Source organism: Carettochelys insculpta, chromosome 25 (assembly GCF_033958435.1).
Source record: "Carettochelys insculpta isolate YL-2023 chromosome 25, ASM3395843v1, whole genome shotgun sequence".
Taxonomy (NCBI): domain Eukaryota; kingdom Metazoa; phylum Chordata; order Testudines; family Carettochelyidae; genus Carettochelys; species Carettochelys insculpta.
Window position 1 is genome coordinate 16,149,670 of NC_134161.1, and position 21,013 is coordinate 16,170,682.

Sequence of the window (21,013 nt, forward strand, 5' to 3'; positions counted from 1 at the left end):
ACCATCGGGAAAATTCGGGGGAGGGGTTGCATGGACGATTCCATTCAGTCCTCACGGGGGGAACATCATGAAGACAGCGTGGAGGGGCCTTGGGCTGGGCCACCTGCCCGTCTGCGGGGGGGGCCCGGACCAGCCGCCCCGCAGTTATTCACACAGACTGGAACAGAGTGCCCCACCCCGAGGCCACACCCATCACCCTTTTCCCACCAGGCTGGGCAAGAGCATGGGGTCTGGGCGTGGGAGGCAGCTGCGATCTGGGGCAGCAGTGGGGCGCAGTCACCGCTTACTTCCCGCTGTCCCAGCAGCAGCTGCCATGTGTCCACAGAGCCCACGGCAGAGGCATGGCCAGGGAGGCGCACAAGCTGACCTTGCCCACAGACCACACTCGCTGCTCCCATTGGCCATGGTCCTCAGCCAATGAGGCAACAGAGCTGGGGCTGGAGCAAGGGCAGCCTGCAAAGCTTCCCTGCCTGCCCTCCCCTCAGTCACTTAGGAGCCAGGCCAGCACAGCATTGCCACCCAGACTTTCAGCAGTGCTGAATGGAGCCATCATCAGGCCCCTTTTCAACCAGGTGTTCTGGTCAAAAGCCAGATGCCCAGAAACCCTACACAGATGGGCATGGCCACTGCCCTGATGGATCTTGTGTGTCTCAACACCTGCCAGTCAGAAAAATATGAAAACCAAGGAGTCCTGTAGCACTTCAAAGACTAACACGTATTTATTTATTAGCTAACGAACTCTTGTGGGTAACACAGCTACCCTGCTGAAAAAAAAGGCTCACCCAAAAATGAGCACTTCTGAACAGAGCAGCACTTGTTCTGTGGATTGTCTGTGCCTCGGCCAGGGCTCCTCAGGGATCTCGCATCATCGAGGCATTTATTCCAACCAGCAAATAATTGTTTTTCTTAAAATTTCCCCATTTGCACGGCACAGAGTTTTCCTACATGCCTTAGGCTTTAGGATGAATTAGGTCAGTTCAGTGTTTCATATGAACTAAGCTGTGTACATTTTAAAACAAACTATTAAGTGCTAGCTAGATTAAAATCCTGAACTATTGATATTGCCAAGGATGAAAGATGCAAGTCCCTGCCTTAAGTAATGACTTAAAACATCAGCTGGAAAGTCGCACTCTTTGGCCTTGAAGGTGTCTAGGGACTTAAGTATCATGGACAGTCTACCCTTGGCATGTCTGAATATTGTTGGTCCCAGAAGAACAGGACAGGCCAAGTAAGCTGGCAATTAACTGGTAACCCAGTTTCCTCCATCTGTCCTATTTATAGTGCTGCTAACTTTTGACATTGTAGCAAAGTCTCTCTTTATTTAGCTTCACATCCCCCTTGTTGGAGTTGGGTTATTAATTGCAAAGCTCAGCTTCCATCTTGGGGAAAAAAGGAAGTTTGTAATGCTCATGGTTGCAGAGAAAAGATTGAAAAATGCACCAATATCAGCAGGCTAAGCAAAGGAACCCCGTATTTGTTGTTTTAAAAAATATGATGACTTTTGATGCAGTCCCCTTACTTTTGGGGGTCTGACTCGATTTTTCAACATTTGGGCTGTGGTGATATAGCATTGCTGTGACTTCCCTAATATCCCTTAGCAGGCTAACTTTCTCACGCTGGTTATACCCTACCTAGATTTACACCAGATTTCCACATAAACATTTCATGCACACTGACACCATGGCCAGGGGGAAAAGCTTCCTTCACTTTCTGAGGATTGCTGGACATCTCCCACTTACAGTGACTAAACAGATGGCAGTTCTGTGTTTATAAGGTTGAGCTGTGCTCTTGAACAGAAGTTTCATCTCCTTGTTACATGTGAAAAATACTGCAAAGCCTCCATATGACAGCATTTTGAGTTCAGAATGATTTTTCAAGCAAATCTGGTGATTATTTTAGGAGTCAAGTTTCTACAGACTGGGTTCTGTAAAAATGTGGTTAGCATCAATGCCAGAGTCTTCGTTCTCTGGCTCTTAACTGAGTAACATGAACTTCTCAGACTTTCCTAGGTTGCAACTCAGGCAGCTAAAAGCAGGAAACCCACTACAATGTGTTATTGTGCTGTGCAAATGGTCCAGCTGAGGTTGGGTTTATTAGAATGCTATCCAAACATAAACTAAAATTCAACTTCTTCTCCTAAACAAGACGAGGCCAGATACTCTGGGGATTGTTAATCCCTAACTCCTCTTTCAAGGCAGAGTCAGTCCAGTTCTGAGGTAGGTGTGTGCCTGGAGGAGGGGAAGCTGGAAAGTAGAGGGGAAAAAACAAGAAAAACAGCTTCTAACTTGGGCAGTGGCAGTGTATCAGCTCTAAGGCTGAACAGCTCTCAGTAGGCAGCCTGTATAGGCCAGGACCGCTCAACCAGTTAGAGACTAAGAGCCAAAATAGGTGTGGATAGAGTGCAGAGAAAGAGCCCCATATTATTTACTTTTATGTAGCTCTGTATCTATCTATATGTAGAGACAGATGTATAATACAGATAGACAGATAGCATAAAAATAAACGTGCAGTATGTGGCTCTACACCCTCCTCCATCCCCAGAGCCAGGTACCCCAGTCCCTCCCTGCTCTAATCCAATGCCTAGCACTCACCAGAGCTGCCACCATGCACTTCCCCCTCCAGGTGCTGGGACACTTGCACAGAGCAGCGGTGAGCAGTCCTTCCCCGTTTCATTGATCAAAGAGCCGCAGGCTGGCCACCCCTGGTCTGGGCCCTTTCAGCAGCATTAGATCCACCCGTTTAAAAAAAGGTGAGAGGAGATTTGATAAAAACAAATACTTTCCTGCATTCATGTGCACACGAATTTAAACTACAAGTGTAAACAAACAAAAAGAAAAGTGCCATTCTGCTCCCAGAACAAAGGGTGAGGTGCTGTGTAGCTCCTCTTCAGGAACATCTCAGCTCCAGAAGGGTCACGTCAGGTCAGTTGATACTCCTTGGCATAGGAGCTGGGTTTTCTTTTTCCCCAAGGATGCTCCACGCCTGTGCTGTGCCAAAGCCCCACCCATGCTCCACTTCTTCCTGCCAGGCTCTGCCCCCTTCCCAACTCTCCAACCCCACTCCCTGCTCTGCTCCAGCCTTTACCACCCCACCCCACCCAGGTCCTGTCCACCTGCTGTTCTCCATCCTCCCACAAGCATCTCCCCCAGCTGATGGGGCTGCCACCTGAACAGCTGTGGCTGGTGGGTGATGAGCACCTACTATTTTTTTTGCCATGGGCGCTCCAGCCCCAGAGAACCCATGGCGTCAGCACCTATCCTCCTTGGGGCTTGGAGCAATTTAGCATAAGTAAGCACATGTGTTGTGACAGCTCCAAGCTGGCTTCTGTAAGGTCATTAGAGATTTAGCTGTCCAGCAGCTTGCTGAAAGATAGGGTAGCCTAAAAAGTAAGGCACTAGCTTATGACAGAGAAGACCTGACTTCAAACTTGCTGTCAGACTTCCTAGTTGAGCCTGGGCAACTCACTTGGTCCTTCAGTGTCTTTTTGGGGATAAGAGCACTGCCCTGTCTCATGGTGACAATGACACACAGTGAATCTGCTCAGACAGTGGTGGGGGTGGCTCTGTTGTCCTACTAGTAACGAACATCAGTGGTAGAGACTCTTGGGTTTGCATGCGTGGCAGAGGACAGTACATTGATCCAGCCCAGGGGGGCAGCATGGAGTCCTCCTGGTGAAGGACACAGCAATGAATTCACAGTACATGTGTTGGTCTCCCTGCATAAGGCAAGAGAACTGGGGAAGCAGCAGCAGAGTTCAGCACCTGGCTTGACAGCACTGAGTATGGAAGGTGGTTTCATCAGCCCTGCAGCAAATGGATTTCTGTTACTGATCTGGACACACTGTTGTCTACCCAATACCCATTGGGGGTCAGCTCTTGGGCTTGCCTAGAATAGGATATAAGGTGTGTTTCGAAAAACATGTTAGTTAAAGCCATGCTTTTATGGGACATCTGACACACCTTAAATCAGCAAAGCCACTCAGCTCTAGAGCAGCTTACAGCTCCAAGCCCAAGGGACAAATCAGATCTTGAGTTACTGCAGCCCCCCCATGGTTCCAGGCCACCACAGAGAATAATGCTGAGCAATCTGAACAGAGCTACCAGGAAGGCAGGGAGAAAGCCTGGCGAAAGGGGCACCACACATTGTGCTGTTGCTGCTGCACGGCAGTGCAGCATGGTCTGTATATTAGCATAAAGCAGTCATGATGCAGACAGTAAAATGCAAGGTCAGGATGGGACACAGCTACCTGGGCTCCAAGAGCCCAAGTGAGGACCCCATCACTAACCTCAATATTCAGAGAGTGACTTGGAGTCCGTGGGGTGGCGGGTAACTAAAGTGGGTAACGCCAACCTAGACTCCCTACTCTCCAGACGAGAAGCGGGTCAGCTTGCCTAGTTGGCCTTATTTACCCAGGCCTGTTATTTACCCAGGCCAGTCACCAGGTTCCAGCCAGTACAACCTGGAGTAAGCCTCATGCTCCTTTCACATCTTTAGTACCAGAAGTCTTGTGCAAGCCTCACTCTCTTAGACATCTACTTGTCCTCTCAGCCGGCCTGCTATTAGTGTCCACAGAGCAGAGCTGCCCGATGCGAGACTCGCACTTCGGTTCAGAAGCCCTTGTGAGAGTCAGCTCCCACTTGTCATTCTGCAGGTGCTTTGTGGATCAGGACCTTGGCAGCAGACGGCCTGGAATCTGCTCTGCCCAGTGATCAAATGAGGCAGCTCCAGAGACTCTGGAAACCAGCAGTGGAGATTCTCGTTCCATTTCCCCGTTGCTGGAACCTGCTTTCTCCAGGTGCTCGCTTCCCATGCAGGGCTCCAGTCACTCTGTTTGGCTCGTGGTGCTTTGACAGAGCTCCCGCAGGTCTGAGAGACACAGGACAGAAACAAGGGTCACAAAGGGACATCAGCTGGCCTGAGGTTCCACTGCTGTCACACTGCAATGTATTGGTACCTCTCCCAGGAAGAGGTCTAACTTTCTGCCCCAATCGAATAGCAGACAGAGGCCCCATTCCCTTCGCTTTAGGGCTCCCCTTGCAGTTTCAGAAGGACACAGGATTCTTTAACTCCTGCATAGGGTGGTGGACTGTCAGAGTGTTGCCATGTTCCACTCCATGGCTAGGAGAGTCACTCCTGAAGCCCAGAAGCTACAGAAAGCAAGGTCTGATCGAAGAGAAACTTCCTACTGGGGCTGTTATGCAGCTGACTCCCCCCTGTATCTTACTTACAGTGAAGGACTGCGTCTTTAATCTGCCTGAAGCCATTCTCCTGGGACGTCACACTAATGTAATAGACACACCTCAGTTCCTGGGGATAGTCTCGCCGGCCAATGCCCTTCAGCACAGGAATAGCACGCCCGTTGGCCATTGGCGCTTCTGCCAGTGCCTGATGCATCTGGTACCTGCACCAGGAATCCTTGAGGAAGCTGGGGGTTATCAGCAAGACCCAGCAGTGGCTGTTGTGTACAGCATGGCAGAGCTCTGTGGTGATAGCACCACCAGGCATGGCATCCCGCAACTGCAGGAAGCACCGAATGTCCTCGGGCTGGCTCTCCAGGTAGGAGACCATCTCCTCGGCAAACTCCAAGTCCCCCTCGCTGTGGCAGATACAGACATCGTAGCTCTTGGCCCAGCGGGGACTCCCCGAGCTGCTGATGCTCACCTGGGGGGCAGAAGGCAGCTGTCCTAGGCTGCCCACTGACCTGCAGGCCGAAGAACTGGCAGTCATCTCTGAGGAGGAGGAAGAGGAAGAGGAAGAGAAGGAGCATGGCTGTTTGAGGACAGCACTCACGCCACTTTCTGGGGAGCTGGCACTTGGCTTGGGTTTCTGCAGGAGCCGCCTGAGCCACCCTATGGAGTTTAAAAGGTCAAAGTAAGATTCACTGAAAGGTGAAATGTTCTTGGGCATATTCACAGCCCTACCCCCTGGGCCCAGAGGAGCTTCTCATCCAAACTCCTGCACTCTTAATCCTGGGGCCCTCAGGGAAGTGGAGTCCTGGAGCCCACGTGCCAGCCCTGCCCCAGGACCTGAGCAGACAGGTTGGGTGCCAAGGCAGAGCCGTGCACTGAGTCACAGCTCTTGATTGTTAGACAGAGCTAGTCCAACTGTGCTGAGAGAGGGGGGCCGTTCCACACAGGCATGGAAGGGCAAAGGGAGATTGAGAGTGGCTGGGCTGTAATCAAAAGACCAATTAGAAAAAATCCTGGTTTCATGGAGGAGCCAGCGGGCAAGCCAGGCATCAGGTCTGAGTCTCAGGTTAGGGTCCTAGCTGGAATGACTGCCCTTCTTTCTGCAGGGGACATCCAAGCACCAGGTAGTTCACTGCATATGGGCCCTGGCTGATCCCGTCAATATGAAGGGTCTCTGAACCGCACAGACTTGTGCAGTTGTTCCAGGCCACCCAGGTAAATGTTAGTTTGTCAATCAAAGTGTGTCCCTCCACGCACTGGGATGGCAGCTGCTGGGCTTCACCCCAGATGGAGCAGCTTCTCTATGCTGACGAGGGTTTGTAAAGGATGGGGGGGATGAAGGGTGTAATTTGCCTCCTCTCCACTCAACTCAGCACTTGTCTCCCTGGCTCCCCAGCTGCTTTACCTCAGCCGCTAGGTCAGGCTTACATGGGAATGGCCAAACTGGATTAGACCTCAGCTCCATCTAGTTCAGTCCCTGTCCTCAGCAGTGGCCAGCACCAGACGGGTTAGGAGAAAGACGTAAGAAGCCTGCAATGGCAGATGTGGGATAGTCTGTCCCGCACCATTAGAGTTAGTGATCAGCTCAAGCCCTGCCATAAATGTCAAACACTGAGAGATGGATGCTCAGCCCTGGGGTCAGCGTGGTGGTGATCAGGTCAGAGGTCAGAGCCAGAATCAGGAGTGCAGAGCAGGATTGGGGCAACTCAAATGTAGGGGTGGGAGCCAGGCTCAGGCCTGCAGAGTCTGTCGCCCTTATTGGGCCGAGGACGTTTCAAGCCATGAAGCAAGCAGGGCAGACAGAGCTGCTGTGCCTCCTGAGTGGCTTATATACCTGCCCTGAGAGCCACAAGTGACTCCTGGATTGGCTGGAATCTAGCCAAGGAGTGACTCACCCCGCCTGTGATTTAACCACGCTCCAGTGCAGTCACCTCACACCATCCCTGCCAGAGCTTGTCCTCATGAACCGTGGTAGCACCGTGTACATTGGCAGTCAGTGGAGCCAGGGGAAAGGCCATTGTGATTGAGACAGGTGCTGAAAGAAGGGACCGCGACTGGATGGAAGATTTGGTTCTGACCCTACCTCCTAGCTCATGACTCAGCTGGCAGGCAGAGTCACCGTGGTGGTCTGAATGCACTGGAACTCCATGGAGAGAGGACACGGAGGCAGTGGTTGGACCCAGAGCCTCTGCTGCACTTCCTCTCCTGAAGGTCTCCTTTCTAAGGAAGACACTCCCATCTCCTCTCCTGGGGAAATTCTCGTGCTCTTCATCATTCTTGTTGACCTTCTTGGAAGTGGGTGGCCACGTGGCTGACAGTATTCCAGAGAGGGCTGCACAGCTGACTTACAACAGTCTTTGCTCGTAGACTTCTGTACTCTCCATCTCACCTTCTTACTTGCTGGGGGGACTGCAACTGCACGCTGAGTCAAGATCTCCAGGGAGGCCTCCACAGCGGTGGCCAAGTCCCTGCCCCAAGCTGATATGGTTCATTTAGCGCCTTGCAAGGGTGTGAGAGTGAAGTGGAAGAGGTTCTGCTGGCGGGGTCCCTTCCAAGCACTTTAGAGAGCTGGGTAAACCATCCCTTCCTCAGAGAACGGGGGAATTGGCACAGGAGTGAGCCAAGGCTCCTGGGCTCACAGTAGGTCAGGGGCAGAGCAGGGATAGACACTCTGCCTCCCATTCCCAGCCCCTCACTCAGCCCGGCCATGCTGCCGGCATACTCACCAGCCATGTCAGAGGTAACTGTCAGATGAGAAGTGCCCATGTGAGTCTTGACCTGTAAGAGAAAGGGAAAGGGAGGTAGCTTGGCAGCTGTTGCGCTTCCTTTTGTGTGGGTATTAAATGCAGCGGTGGGCCCTGTACAGTTCCAGAAGGAAAAGATGGCACCTGCTTTGCACCACACACCCCTGCCCTCCGGCCCCCTCCCCCAGCCCAAGGGGAAGGAGCAATCGGTGTGTTCCACATGCCAGTGCTGTACAAGAGATCGCTCCCGGACACCCATCCCTGGCCAGGTGGACAGGGCACCTCCGTCTCCCAGGTCATCGAGCCTGCACTAAACCCAGGTAACTGAAAGGCCTTTGGATGTGGCCAAGACGACTGGCTGTAGCACACCAGGGAGACAGCCAAGCTAACACCAGACCAGACACTTTGGGTTCTCTTGTGTTGCAACAAGCAGGCGTCAGCACTCGCTTGGCTCCTTCTTGTGGAAAATGCAGCTGCTTTAAAATAAGGAAGTGAAGCAAAGGCCATTTATTGCTGCCGCCCTACCTTTGCTTGGACAAGCACAGAGTTTGGATGACCTCCGCTTGTGAAAATTCCCCCAAAGATGCCAGGACCCTTCTACCCCAATGGGAATTCTTGAGCACACGTGCAGAGCAGTCACTTTACAATGCAGACACTTGGTCACCTGGGCTTCAGTCCACCCTCACACCATGCAGCCAGGCAGGCTCTGTCCAACCATTCCCCCATAATCTCCGGGAGCACATCTCAAACAACAGGTGGCCACACTGGCTTTCTGATGCCTGCCTTAGTCATTGGGCTTAGTCTCTTTACAAGTCTGGGTGTCCCTCAGGCACAGGGGAGGCAGGGAAGCAGGCATGCTCTGGTTCAGTTCCCATCTTTGCAGTGCTCTCTGGAGGATCTGCACTGGCCACGTCCCTGAACTGGAAGGGGCTCCCCAAGCCACTGCTCCCCTAGTTCCATATGCCCAGTGAGGGAAGAGACTGCCACTAAACTCAGGGAGATTTGGCAAGGGACTTCCTTCCCTCAGATAATGAGGCTACTTCTGCCCACACTAACTTAACTCAGTAGCTCAATGGCTGCTGTAAGATTTTTTGTCTTTGGTAGACACCACACTGCAGAAAGGATGACGCACTGGGTACATATGATTCTTTAAAAATTAAAAGGAACAGTAAAATTTCTGCAAGCTGCAAGGAAACTATTGAAAAACACCATAACAGAGGCTCAAACCGAAAGTATACTCCAAGTAACCAAAAAAACAAAAGCAAAACCAAAAAACTGGTATGGGAGTCTCACAAAATGCCAGCATGACGCAACAACAGCGTAGAAGAGACAGAGGCAGATGGACATCCTTTAAAAATCAGAAAAATCCTGCTGAGGAAAACGGAAAGTAGCATAAACCCCGGGGCAAGCCAAATGTACAAATTCCTTCTGGTCAGGAAGCCAAAAAGGAAACTGAAGAGCAACTAGCAAAAGTACCAAAAACTAACAGCTAACATTTTTGTAAGTATGTCACCAGCAGAAAGCCTGCCAGACAGTGTGTGTGGCCACTACAAGATTACAGTGCTAAAGGTGCTCTGAAGGAAGGAAAGACCATTGAGCAGCTCAATGAATTCTTTGCATTGGTCTTCACTGCAGAGGATGTGAGGGAGATTCCCACATCTCAGCCATGCTTAGGGGACAAGTCTGTGGAATTGTCCCAGACTGAGGTGTCAACAGAGGTGGCTTTGGAACAAACTTATGGAGAAAAAACCAAAAAAAACCAAAACCTATAGTAAGTCATGAGGAGCAGAAGGCATTCACCCAAGAGTTCTGAAGGAAATCAAATATGAAACTGCACAATTACTCACTACGGTGTGCAACATACCATCTAAATGACCCTGTGGAGAGCTAATGTGACACCAATTTAAAAAAAAAAAAGGGCTCCAGAGGTGATCCTGGCAATTACAGGCCCACAATCCTAACTTCAGCACCAAGCAGATCTGTTGAAACTATAAGAACTTTGAACTTGATAAAGTGGGGGACAGTCAACATGTCTTTGGTAAAGGGAAATTGTGCCTCACTGACCTACACACAGGTTGCACCTCCTAAAACTGGCACTGTTTGGTCTGGCAACATCCATGGTCTGGCAGGACCACAGATGCTTCTGGGTCAGAGAGCCTGGGAGCAGAAGAGCAGGAGGGCAAGACAGAACCATGGACAACAGCCTCTGCAGTCTGGCTGTGGGCAGTATGGGACAAGGCTGGTGTCCCACAGCAGCCCTGGGAAGCACAGGACTGATGCTGGAGCCACAGCCAGAGCCCTTTGGCAGCCCCATGGACAGAACTGGAACTGGAGTCCGGTGGCATCTCAGGGAGTGTGGGGCCAGAGTCCCCTGGTGGTCCCATGGGAACATGAGGCCAGAGATGGAACTCTGCAGCAGGAGCCAGAGTCCATCCACCCCCCAACAGCAGCTGAGCGAGCAGCCTACCCAGTGGGAGTGGGAGTGGGAGGGCAGGGGCAAGGCAGGGTGCCTGCTGCAGGCTTGGTGGCTAGAGGCAGGGGACCTCCCCTGGTCCAGCAAATTCCCTTGTTCAGAACCCCTCAGGTCCCAGTCATGCTAGACCAGGGAGGTGCAACCTATGTAAGAATTCCTGAGGGTGTCAAAAGCCACGTGGAAAAGGGTGTCCAGTTGACACAGTGTACTCTGGCTTTCAGAAACCCTTTGGCAGGGCCCTACAGCAGTAACAGATGGTAGGAGAAGGAGGAAGGCCCTTGTCTGACTAAAAGACAGTAAACAAAGGGTCAGTTTTCGCAGTGGACGGTGGTAAATAGCCGGGTCCCTCATGGATCCGTACTGGGCCCAGTACAGGTCAACAGAGTCATATCAGGTTTGGGAAAAGGAGTAAAAAGGGCGGGGGCAACGTTTGGAGACAGTACACAACTACTGGCGCGAGTTATGCCCAAGGCTCTCTGTGAGGAGTCACACAGCGCTGCATAAAGCTGGGGTGGGGGAACTGTCAGGCCTTGGGAGGGCTGGCGAAGGGGGAGCTGTGCGGAGACGCTCTAGAGGCACAGCTCAGGCTCCCCAAGTCCAGCAGGGGCTAGGCCAGAGGAGCCACAAAGCTCAGTGTTGTTCTCTTCATGCACTCAGGTGCAGAACACAGAGCGATGCCTGAGCTCAGACGCCCCTAGCCAGGGGCAGCTCCTAGCAGCAACCCCATGTGAATCCGCCTCTGGGGGATGGGAGCTGTGCAGAGCCCCCGCCGCCGTCGGTGAAACGGCTCTGCCCTCTGGGAGCAGCACTGCGGGCGGGCGGGCGGGCGGGCGGCCGGGAGAGCAAACCCAGCGCCCCACAGCCAGGGCCACCAAGCCGCGCCAGATGGAGCCATCGCCCCAGGCCAGCAGCGCTCCTTAACCCCCTCTCACCTCCCACAGAGCAGGCGCCTCCTGCGCCCCGCGCTGCCCAGCGAAGTCTGCAGAGAGCCGGGAGAACCTCGCCGTGCGATCCCCCTGCAACCTCAGGCGGGGCCAGGGAGGGTCTGGCTGCAGCAGGAACAGCAGCAGTGGGGAGAGGGGGGCTCCCGCGCGCCCGAGGGTCCCTCCTTCCCTCCCCTACGTTTCCCTTTCCACAGAAGGAACTGGCAGCCCCGGGTCCGCCCCCGCTGCTTGGCCGGGCCCCCTCCGGGCCGGCGGGAGGGCACCTGCCGGGCCCGCTCCCAGCAGCGGGAACTCGAGCAAACCCGGCTGCAGGCACGGGCGGCCGCCCTGCTCCGGGGCCCGCAGCTTCCTGCCGCCCGGCCCGGGGCAGCTGCCGCCTGCGGCTCGCGGTGCCGGCGGGGGGCCGCTGCAGCCCCGCTTCAAGCCGCTTCCACCTCTCGCGGGCCCGGCCGGGGCGGGGGGCGCAGCGGGCGGGTACTCACCCCGCTCCTCCCCGCCGCCCGTCCCGCGCCGCCAGGGGGCGCCTCCTCCGCCTGGCCCGGCGCCGCGCTGCCCGGGCGCGCCGCTGGGAGAGGCCAGAGCGGGGCTCGATCGGGCCCTGTGCCGGGGCCCGTCCCTCCCCGCACGGAGCAGGGGGCAGCCGGGAGGGATCCGATCCCCGCCCCGCCGCGGGTTGGATGTCGGCGAGGCACCGCCCCTGGCGGACCGTGGCCTGTTCGGTAGCTCGGCGGGGTCCCCGCCTCCGGGGGTGGATCCGGCGGGTCCGGCCCGGACACGTGCCTTTGACTAGCCGGGGCCATTGCGCGCTGCAGCCGGGCACCCGGCCCCGGTGGGGTCCCTCTCTCGCCAGCAGTGCCGGGCCGGTTTGGTCGCAAGTCCGTGTTTTCCTTTTAGCGGCTCGCGCAGGAGCCGCCCTAGGGAGGCTCTGGTCGATCCCAGGTGATCCCCGAGGACTGGGGCTGGACTGGGCCCAGGTGCTGCAAGGTGCCTAACTCCCACTGATTTCCCGGGGCCCAGGGATTTAGGCACCTAACTCGGGTTGATTTTGGTGCTGTTGGGCTGGAGGGGGGCAGTCTCAGGGCACTTAGTTTTGTTTGTTTTCCTTTGTCCCCAGGAGCCCTGACACACGCAGGGGAGCAGGAAGGCACAGCCCGGGGAGCCCCACCCACAGAATGAAGCACTGCTCCATCCACTGGTTTCGTAAGGGCCTTCGCCTTCATGACAACCCTGCCCTGCTGGCAGCGCTGGCGGACTGCCACCAGCTCTATCCCATCTTCATCCTCGACCCCTGGTTCCCAAAGAACATGCGTGTCAGTGTCAACCGCTGGAGATTCCTGGTCGAGTCCCTGAGAGATCTGGACGAGAGCCTCAGGAAACTGAACTCAAGGCAAGTCCTGTCCAGGCAGATCCTGGGTGTGAGTAGAGGGGTGTGGCCATGCACTGTTACAGCACTGGAGTTGTCTCTGGTACCTGGAAAACCTGGGGTTTGATTCTGCTAGCTCTCCCTAGAGGGCACCTGCACTGCATTTGCTGGGAGCTGTGTACTACAGGACTTGCAGCATGGGCCCAGTAGATGCTCGAATTCTCCTTCCTTGGGTCCCTCTGGCTCCAGCTGTTTGGAGCTCCCTGTCCCAGAGAATACAGTGCCAGGGAGCTGTGGCTTCATAGTGCGGAGTGCTGGCAGGTTCTCTGCCTGGAGAGCTGGTGTCCTCTGAAAAGCTCAGTCTGACTACGTCTCTCTCCTGCGTTCCTGCTAAGCTGCCAGAGTCACACCCTAAGCCTGCGGACCCCAGCTGTCCCTCAGCCAGGAGCCTGAGGGATCCTCCCCAGTCCATAAAATGGAGTAGATTGTAGCTGCCCTGACTTCTGATAAGGAGGTGCGGGCCATGCAGACCAGTCCTATTTGCATGTGGCCTGGCATGACTGTATATAGCCTACGCCTTCCACCATGCAACGCTCTCTCTTGAGGCCAGCAGCCAAGCCTGGGCTCCTGTGCCTTCCTGTTTATCTCACTTCCTGTGACTGGACTTTGGTGGCCTCTCCGCAGGCTGTTTGTGGTGCGTGGCTGCCCAATGGAGGTATTCCCAGGCCTCTTTAAAGAGTGGAAGGTGACACGGCTGACGTTTGAGATAGACACGGAGCCCTACTCCAAGCAGCGAGATACAGAGGTGGTGAGGCTGGCAGCTGAACATGGCATTGAGGTTATTCAGAAGGTGTCCAACACTTTGTATGACACTGACAGGTGGGTCCCAGGAGTGGAGTCCTCGTGTGGCTTATTCATTGCTGGGCATTAAACATAAGAACAGTCAAACTGGGTCAAACCAAAGGTCCATCCAGCACAGTAACCTGTCCTCTGATAGTGACCAAGGCTAGGTGCTGCAGAGGGTGTGAATGGAACCAGTAACAGTGATCCATTATCTGTTGCTCATTCCCAGAGGGACGCCTTCCTGCCCATACTGGGGGGACAGCCATTACTGGGCCTGTCCTCTGTGAACTCATCTAACTCCTCTTGGAACACTGTTAAAGTGCTGGCCTTCCCAACCTCTCATTTCTGCTCAGAGGCAGCTGTTCCATTTTTGTTGCCCTTCTCTGAACCTTTTCCAATTCCAATGTATTTCTTGGGATGAGGTGACCACATCTGCACACAATATTCATGATGTGGGGATTTATAGAGGCAATATGGTATTTTTTAATCTTATTATGATTCCCTTCCTTAGCGATTCCAGCCATTCTGATCCCTTTTGACAATCCACAGAATAATTGCTGAGAACAATGACAAGGTGCCTCTGACCTATGCGCGGCTACAGATGCTCCTGGAGGCACTGGGACCCCCGAAGCAGCCTGTGCCAGCTCCCACTCTGGAAAGCCTAAAGGGTGAGTGGCTTGGTGTAATGACTGGGAAACGTGCCCAAGTTTCCCTCTGTACAGGTGTGGAACAAACAAGTTCATTCAGGAACTGGTTGAAACCAGTCCAGATCAAGAGAGCCCAGAGTAACAATAGGTGGTAGAGTCTCCATCCCTGGAGGTTTTTGAGTCCCGGTTTGACGAAGCCCTGGCTGGGATGATGGATTGGTCCTGCTTTGGGCAGAGGGCTGGACTTGATGACCTCCTGAGATCCTTTCCAGCCTGAGGATTCTGTGAACAGGAATGGGGGATGCCCTGGCAGCTGGGGATGTGCGGACAGTGTTTGAATGCAGCATGGCCCTGCCTGGAGACAAAGGGCTAAGCTGTGCCTAGGTGGGAATAAAGAGTGGCCTTCTGAAGAAACTATCTGCTCTTGCCAGTCTGGATTGGACAAGAGGCAGGGAAAGAGATGACATCCAGCCCAGCTTGGCTGGTACTCATGCTGGCCTGGCCACAGTGGCTTGTGGCTTAGTTCTGCCTCTCTGGGCTAATATGAGGGCTTCAGATTCCTAAATGGTTCCTTTATTTGGAAAAGGCTTCCTGTGTCCTTGCCAAAACCCAGGGAGAACACTGTGTCCTGATGAGCCTGTATGACTCCACGGGAGTCCGGCTTGGCAGAATTTGCTGCAGGAGCTGCAGAGAAGTTTGCTGGTGCTCAATGGCCCAGTCTCTCAGCCCCTCCAGAGCTCTCCTCTGGAACTGGGTGGGCCTGTGGCACCTGGCCCACTACAGGGATTGGTTACAGGTTGGATAGAGACCAAGTCCTTTGAGTATGGGACCAGCCTTTGTTAATGCGGTGGTTCTCTGCCATGGAAATGTCTCAGCACTGGGACTGCAAGCTGCCCTGACTGGTATGTTCCCAAAAATCTTCCTGCAGTTTCCAAGGGATGTGGGATTGTTCTTTTCTCCTTCTCCTAGACTCTAGGGTAGTGGTGTCATGAGGTTATCCACCAGCAGCCATATTCCACCTCAGAGGTGGCTGCACCTTGATGTTGGTGCAGCAATCCCATTTAGTTCTAGGAAACACTTTGAGATTCCTTCCAGCTGAAGAGGGGAGACAAACGTCCTGTAGGTTTTGGTGTTGATGGTGCTTGGAAGGACTGAGTGTGTCTATTTGCACAGATTGCTGCACCCCCTGCAAAGACAACCACGATGCTGAGTACGGGATCCCAACGCTGGAGGAGCTGGGTCAGGACCCCAAGCAAGCAGGTCCTCGCCTGTACCCAGGAGGAGAGTCGGAGGCCCTTGGCAGGCTTGACTTGCACATGAACAGGACGGTATGGTAGTTGGCATTGAGACTTTCCCCCCTCTGGGGCTGGGGCATTGATGGGCTAACGTTTGCACCCCTCTATTTTCAAGCAGACAGTGCAAAAGAAATATCTCAGATGGAGTCCCTGCAAGGGGCTGAGCCTGCAGGGGGTTTAGCAGGAGCATCTTGGCTGTATGTACAGCACTACCAGCTGCTCCATTAAAGACTCCAGGCCTAATTCATTCATGTCTTGCATTTGCAATCGCTTACCCCTGTGCTAAGAGCCTGCATACTGGTGGGAGGTGATGATTAGAATGGCAGTGCCTGGAACTGCTCCCCTTGTCACTCCGTTTGCGTATGCTGGGATCATAAGTGCTGGACTAAGAGTGCTGGAGATGCTGCCGGCCCGCCTGCCTTCAAGTGGTTCTCTTTGTAAACAGTTAAGCCATCCACTTCCCTGGGCAGGGAGTCCCCTGCGCTCTGCCTCATCTGCATCTCGTCCTTTTCCAGGCCTGGGTGTGTAATTTCCAGAAGCCCCAGACTGAACCCAACTCCCTGAGCCCAAGCACCACCGTGCTGAGCCCTTACCTCAAGTTCGGATGCTTGTCAGTGCGAACTTTCTGGTGGAGATTGGCTGAAACCTACCAGGGGGTAAGGAGGAAACCGGCTTTTCTCAGTAGCTCTTTTCTTCGGATGCTGGCCAGGGTTTGCGTTAAGCCTGCCAGTGTTGGTGGGAGCATCGCGGCGTCCTGCCCTGCAAGGGCTGCTGGAGTCTGTGGGTGTGGGGCATTTGGAGGCGGAGTTATTGCTCTGCGTAGGTCAATAATGTTCGTGGCCCAGTAAGGATGCTGGATGTGGGTCAATGGGAATGGGGTACGAATGGCAGCAGAACCCCTTAGCAGGAGGGGTGATGGGTGAGCTGGATAATGTAGTAGGTTAGGTTTACACCTGATCTCTTGGGTTTAAACCCTAGAATCCCAAAGGAGACCTTGTATTGTGACCTGTTATAGGTTTAGTTTGTCAATACGACCGAGGTACAGGTTGAACCTCTCTAATGCGGAACTTTCATCTGGCAACATCCCTAATCCAACATGACTTTAGTTCGTCGGGTGGCCAATTATCATGGGTGTAGCCAAGCTTCCTGCAGTCCCATAAAGTTTGTTTCCAGCCACCAGTTCTGGCTCTCAGTGTTCTGTGCTGTTATTTATCTGTAATTTACCCCTAAAAGTCTCCTAAAAGCCCAGTAAGAGGTGAAAGTGTTAGTGAGGTGTTTGGAAATATTGACCTCTCATCCAGCAAATTCTCTCGTCCGGCGCCGATCAGATCCCGAGGTTGCTGGATGAGAGAAGTTCAATCTGTACTTTACATTTTGGCTTTGTCAAGGCCTCTGGATAAGAAATCCCAAGCCTAGAAGAGCAGGGGCTGATGGATGAAGCAGGAGGTACCTTGGCAGATCTGCATAAATGGAAGTTTTTACAACACTTCCCTGGATGGTGCCCAGCTTTAGCCAGTCCTATTAATCACTCACTTTCCTGAGTCCTTAAACTCTACACAGTGTGTGTGGGAGTGCCTGGGAAGCCACTAGCAGTAACTCCTGGTAGGGGACCACCACAAGAGCCCTTCTCTGGGACTCTTCTTTCTCGGCAGTCAGAGACAAGACTGACGTCTGCCCTTTTTTAACAGAGGAAACACTCCAGTCCACCAGTCTCTCTGCATGGGCAGCTCTTGTGGAGGGAGTTCTTCTACACGGTGGGAGCTGGGATCCCCAACTTCCACAAGATGGAAGGCAACCCCATCTGCGTGCAGGTGGACTGGGATCACAATCTGGAGTACCTCCAAGCCTGGAGCGAGGTACCTGTTTTGGGCAGTTTGGATTGCTAACTGTCCCAGCGATGAGCCTTGTAGCAAGGGGGCTTGTAGCAGGGCTAGGGGGCCTGGGGCCAGCCAGCCCACTTTGCTGTCAGACCCAGCTCAAAAGGGATCAGGTAATCATTGCAAAGAGCTAAGAGAGGTCAGTGGGAGGGAGGGTTGGGAGCTAGGGCAGGCTATGGAGTGGAGCAAAAGGCCTGCGCTGGTCAGGCTTGGGAGAGGTGCGCTCTGTTACTTTGTCAGTTTTTTCTCTGAGTTAACAAATTGCTCCCTGAGGCCAGGGCAAGGCGAGTCCTCCCTAACCTCTGGGAGCCCAGCCAGCCACTGTACATGTATCTGATCTTTGCTCTAGTGGACTTGTGCCTAGGCTAGCTTACCGGAGGTTAAGCTTAAGCCTTGTTTCCCTTCCCCATGGCAGGGGCAGACAGGCTATCCATTTATAGATGCCATCATGACTCAGCTGCGCACAGAAGGCTGGATCCACCACCTGGCCCGGCATGCTGTGGCTTGCTTCCTGACTCGAGGAGACCTGTGGATATCCTGGGAGGAAGGGCAAAAGGTCAGGCATGCCACAAGAGGCTCTGCTGAAATGGTAGGGACCTCTAGAGGCTTCATCCTTGGCAAAGTAGATGCTGCTAGCTGCACCCTGGACTTGCAGCCAAGGAAATCCTGGAGTCTGTCCCAGTACTCTCCACCCTGCCTGTCCCTGAGCAAACAGTGGGGAGGGAGGGAGGCAGAGATTCACCGTGCTCAACTGGCATGCAATGCAGCAAGGTGCAAAGCTGGCCTTATAATGGGGCCAACGTACCTGGAGCCTCTAGAATGGGGTGGTAGTTCCCTCGCTGCTGTAGCGCTGCTACCTGAGCGGGAGGCAGTTTGCTGACCCTTCTCCCCCTCCGGAGATGCTCTGTCATCCTATAGGTGCTTCATGGGAGGTGCCAGTTCCTCAGAAAGCTGGCTGGGCTTCTGCCAGTGCCCCCTGCTGGCCTAAGATGCTTGAGGACTGGGGAGTTCTCCTGCTATAGCTGGGGCAGGTAGGAAAGCACAGCAGGGGACTGGAAGGCTGACAGCAGGAGCGGCTCGCCTGCCGCTGGGGTGACTCCACAGACTGGCTGCTGGATGATCCATGCTGTGGGTCAGGAGTCCCCTGAGCCCAGGGAAAAGAAAGCAGCAAGCTTGGAGTGAGTGAAGGTCATGAACGATGTCGTAAAACATTCTCCCCTGGCCCCAGGTCTTCGAGGAATTGTTGCTGGATGCCGACTGGTTCCTGAACGCTGGTAACTGGCAGTGGCTGTCAGCGAGCGCCTTCTTCCACCAGTTCTTCCGTGTCTACTCGCCCATCGCCTTCGGCAAGAAGACGGACAAGGGCGGAGAGTATATCAAGTAGGTGCAGGCCCCAGTCCAGCAGAGCTGTAGTGGGGCCCAGCCTCTTCCTGCATCAGGCAGGCTACTGCCAGCCAGCGCAGCATTACAGCAGGGATGCCATGGGTGGGTTGGGGTTTTTCACCTGCCTCTGCCCAGCAGATGGTTTGTGGCAGTGAATCCTCTGAGCTTTTAGGCTGCTTGGATGAGTGGCAGCCACTGGAGGCCGGCACCGCCTGCGAAGAGCTCTTGTCCCTTTCCTGGGGGTGGAGGACACCTCTCCAGATCACCTCCCCTTCTGTAGAGAGGCCACGTATCTGGTGCCCAGCTCTAGCCCCCTCAGCCTGGGCTGCACTGGTGAAGGCAGCTGCCTGTGGATACATAGGGGCCCCACCGCAAGGCACTGAATCCCCTCCTTGGCTTGTTTCTTGGGGGCTGACTGTTTTGTGTTCCTCTGGGGCCCACCCCTCCTCCAGGAAGTACCTCCCCTTCCTGCGGAAGTTCCCAGCTGAGTACATCTACGAGCCCTGGAAGGCGCCACGCCGTGTGCAGGAGCAGGCAGGCTGTGTGATTGGCCGTGATTACCCCAAGCCCATTGTGGTGCACGAGGTGGTGAGGAAGAGGAACATGGAACGCATGAAGGCAGCCTATGCACGGAGAGCAGCCAGCAGTGGGGCCCACCCCGAGGGAGGGGTTGGCAAGAAAGGTACCAGCCCCCCTTACCTAGAGCCGCTCTGTGACTTGGCCTCCCTAGGGTGGGGGTGGGAAGTGCAAGGTGTGAACTGTGCATAAAGGGGGGAGGGGATCCAGGACAGCCCTGCCTTGAGGAGGCAGCACAGCTAAGGGCTAGAGCCCTGACCTGGGACTTCTGAAACCTATGTTCTATACCCCTCTCTGCTACTAAGCTGCTGGGTGACCTTGGGAAACCACCTGATCACCCGGTGCCTTAGCTCCCCTGTATGTAACATGGGGAAAACCCACATATCTCTTTAAGGCACTTGCAGACTGATGATGGGAGGCTTGGTAAGCACTAAGGCTTGTGGTGGTTACTGTGGGGACGGCTCTTCCTGCCATGGGAGATGTGTCACGCTCTTCCCTACATGCATCTGCAGGGTTTGAGCAAGGAAGAGAGGCTCAGCCTGCCCTCTCCAACAATAACCTGGGTGCTGGCTTCTTCTCCTAGGTGCCGAACAGGGGCTCCCGGTGGCTCGGTCTGTGGCCAAAGTGCTGACAAAGAAGCGGAAGAAGAAAAGCAGCTGAATTCCTCAGCATGGCTGGTGGCGCTCGAGAAGGGGCTGGTCTCTTCTGGGCTGGGGGAGAGCCAAGCTCCTGCACCAAGCAGCACAAGCCCACTCCCTTGCCATGGCGGCTTTATAAAGAGGCTCTGGGCTGTGTTCTGTGACCTGGACCGATGGGAGCCCTGCTCTCCATCAAGGGAAACCTTCCTGCCATACACCTTTGTTCATGCCTGGCACTGGCTCAGCAAACCCCCCTTTGGTGCTGGTGCTCTCCAGGCTGCTGGCCTGGGAGCAGCAACCTGTCCCTTCTGGAAAGGCCATTGCCAAGGAGTGGGTCTGGTCTCCTTTGGGTATAAAGCTCTCCCTGGAAGCAGGAGGTGGAGTCTGACAATAGCTGAAGCCAGGGGCAGAGCTGATCTAGACATCCTGAAGTTGAGGAAGTAACAAACCTTCACTGAGGGCTTGTGTTTCCTGAGCAACACCCTTTCCTCCATTCTCATTGACAGAGGGACAATCTATGCTTGTTACTGTATTTGCTTTACACAAACTACTCGCAGCGGAGCCTCTTAGGAATGAGCCCCACTATAAATGCCGATAGCTAAATTGTGCTGCTAAATTTATTAACCCAAATTTAGGAGAGTGCAGATTCTGTCCTGTATCTATCTATATATAGTCTGACTTTTAAACCAAACATTGTGCTTTTGGATAAGTTAATTATAGAGTAACAGAGAGAGAGCCATGCTAGTCTCTATACTATCAAAACAAAAAGCAGTCCAGTAGCACTTTAAGACTAGCAAAATAATGTATTAGGTGAGCTTTCATAGGACAGACCCACTTCTTCAGACCATAGCCAGACCAGAACAGACTCATATGGGGCTCAGGCAGCTGGGGCTGCACCAGGCATCTGCAAGGTGGGGGCTGTGCTGTTAGTCTGGCCCATTGATAGTTGGCCTCTGAGCTGGAATGAGGCAGAAGGGGTCAAGGTCCAGACGGTGGTAAGGGGGCCTCAGGGCTGTGAGGGCCAGAGGGGGGGAAACGACA

At 54.1% G+C, this 21,013-nt stretch overlaps 2 protein-coding genes across 6 annotated transcripts; one reads left to right on the forward strand and one right to left on the reverse strand.

Moving 5' to 3' along the window:
- Positions 1-702: 702 nt before the first annotated feature.
- TIRAP (TIR domain containing adaptor protein) lies at positions 703-12,154 on the reverse strand. 2 transcript variants are annotated; one of them, XM_074977169.1, is made up of 4 exons: positions 11,833-12,154; positions 7,916-7,967; positions 5,300-5,849; positions 703-4,866 (listed from the first exon to the last, which is right to left on the reverse strand). In XM_074977169.1, exons 1-4 carry the CDS (start codon positions 12,148-12,150, stop codon positions 4,710-4,712), a joined length of 1,077 nt encoding a protein of 358 aa, XP_074833270.1. In that variant the 5' UTR covers positions 12,151-12,154; the 3' UTR covers positions 703-4,709. The 2 variants fall into 2 exon arrangements, with proteins under 2 accessions (XP_074833270.1, XP_074833271.1); XM_074977170.1 differs by having other exon boundaries at positions 5,229-5,849.
- Positions 11,942-20,977, forward strand: LOC142001679 (cryptochrome-2-like). Of its 4 annotated transcripts, none has more exons than XM_074977164.1 (11): positions 11,942-12,069; positions 12,465-12,737; positions 13,398-13,592; positions 14,106-14,224; positions 15,377-15,531; positions 16,014-16,154; positions 17,187-17,354; positions 17,791-17,931; positions 18,604-18,755; positions 19,211-19,440; positions 19,918-20,977. In XM_074977164.1, the coding sequence occupies exons 2-11, from the start codon at positions 12,523-12,525 to the stop codon at positions 19,992-19,994; spliced, it is 1,593 nt and encodes a 530-aa protein (XP_074833265.1). In that variant the 5' UTR covers positions 11,942-12,069; positions 12,465-12,522; the 3' UTR covers positions 19,995-20,977. The 4 variants fall into 4 exon arrangements, with proteins under 4 accessions (XP_074833265.1, XP_074833266.1, XP_074833267.1 ...); XM_074977165.1 differs by lacking the exon at positions 11,942-12,069 and adding an exon at positions 12,158-12,289; XM_074977163.1 differs by lacking the exon at positions 11,942-12,069 and adding an exon at positions 12,202-12,334.
- The last annotated feature ends 36 nt before the right edge of the window (positions 20,978-21,013 follow it).

Bases quoted from the DNA above. Each gene is read 5' to 3' on its own strand.
- TIRAP (XM_074977169.1), bottom strand. From the start codon at position 12,150: ATGGCCCCGGCTAGTCAAAGGCACGTGTCCGGGCCGGACCCGCCGGAT. The intron at 7,968-11,832 runs GTGAGTACCCGC...TTTCTCTTACAG, and splicing joins GGGCGGCGGGGAGGAGCGGG to GTCAAGACTCACATGGGCAC. The intron at 4,867-5,299 runs GTGTGTCTATTA...TGTGTCTCTCAG, and splicing joins GACTATCCCCAGGAACTGAG to ACCTGCGGGAGCTCTGTCAA.
- LOC142001679 (XM_074977164.1), top strand. From the start codon at position 12,523: ATGAAGCACTGCTCCATCCACTGGTTTCGTAAGGGCCTTCGCCTTCAT. The intron at 13,593-14,105 runs GTGGGTCCCAGG...GACAATCCACAG, and splicing joins ACTTTGTATGACACTGACAG to AATAATTGCTGAGAACAATG. The intron at 19,441-19,917 runs GTACCAGCCCCC...TTCTTCTCCTAG, and splicing joins GGGAGGGGTTGGCAAGAAAG to GTGCCGAACAGGGGCTCCCG.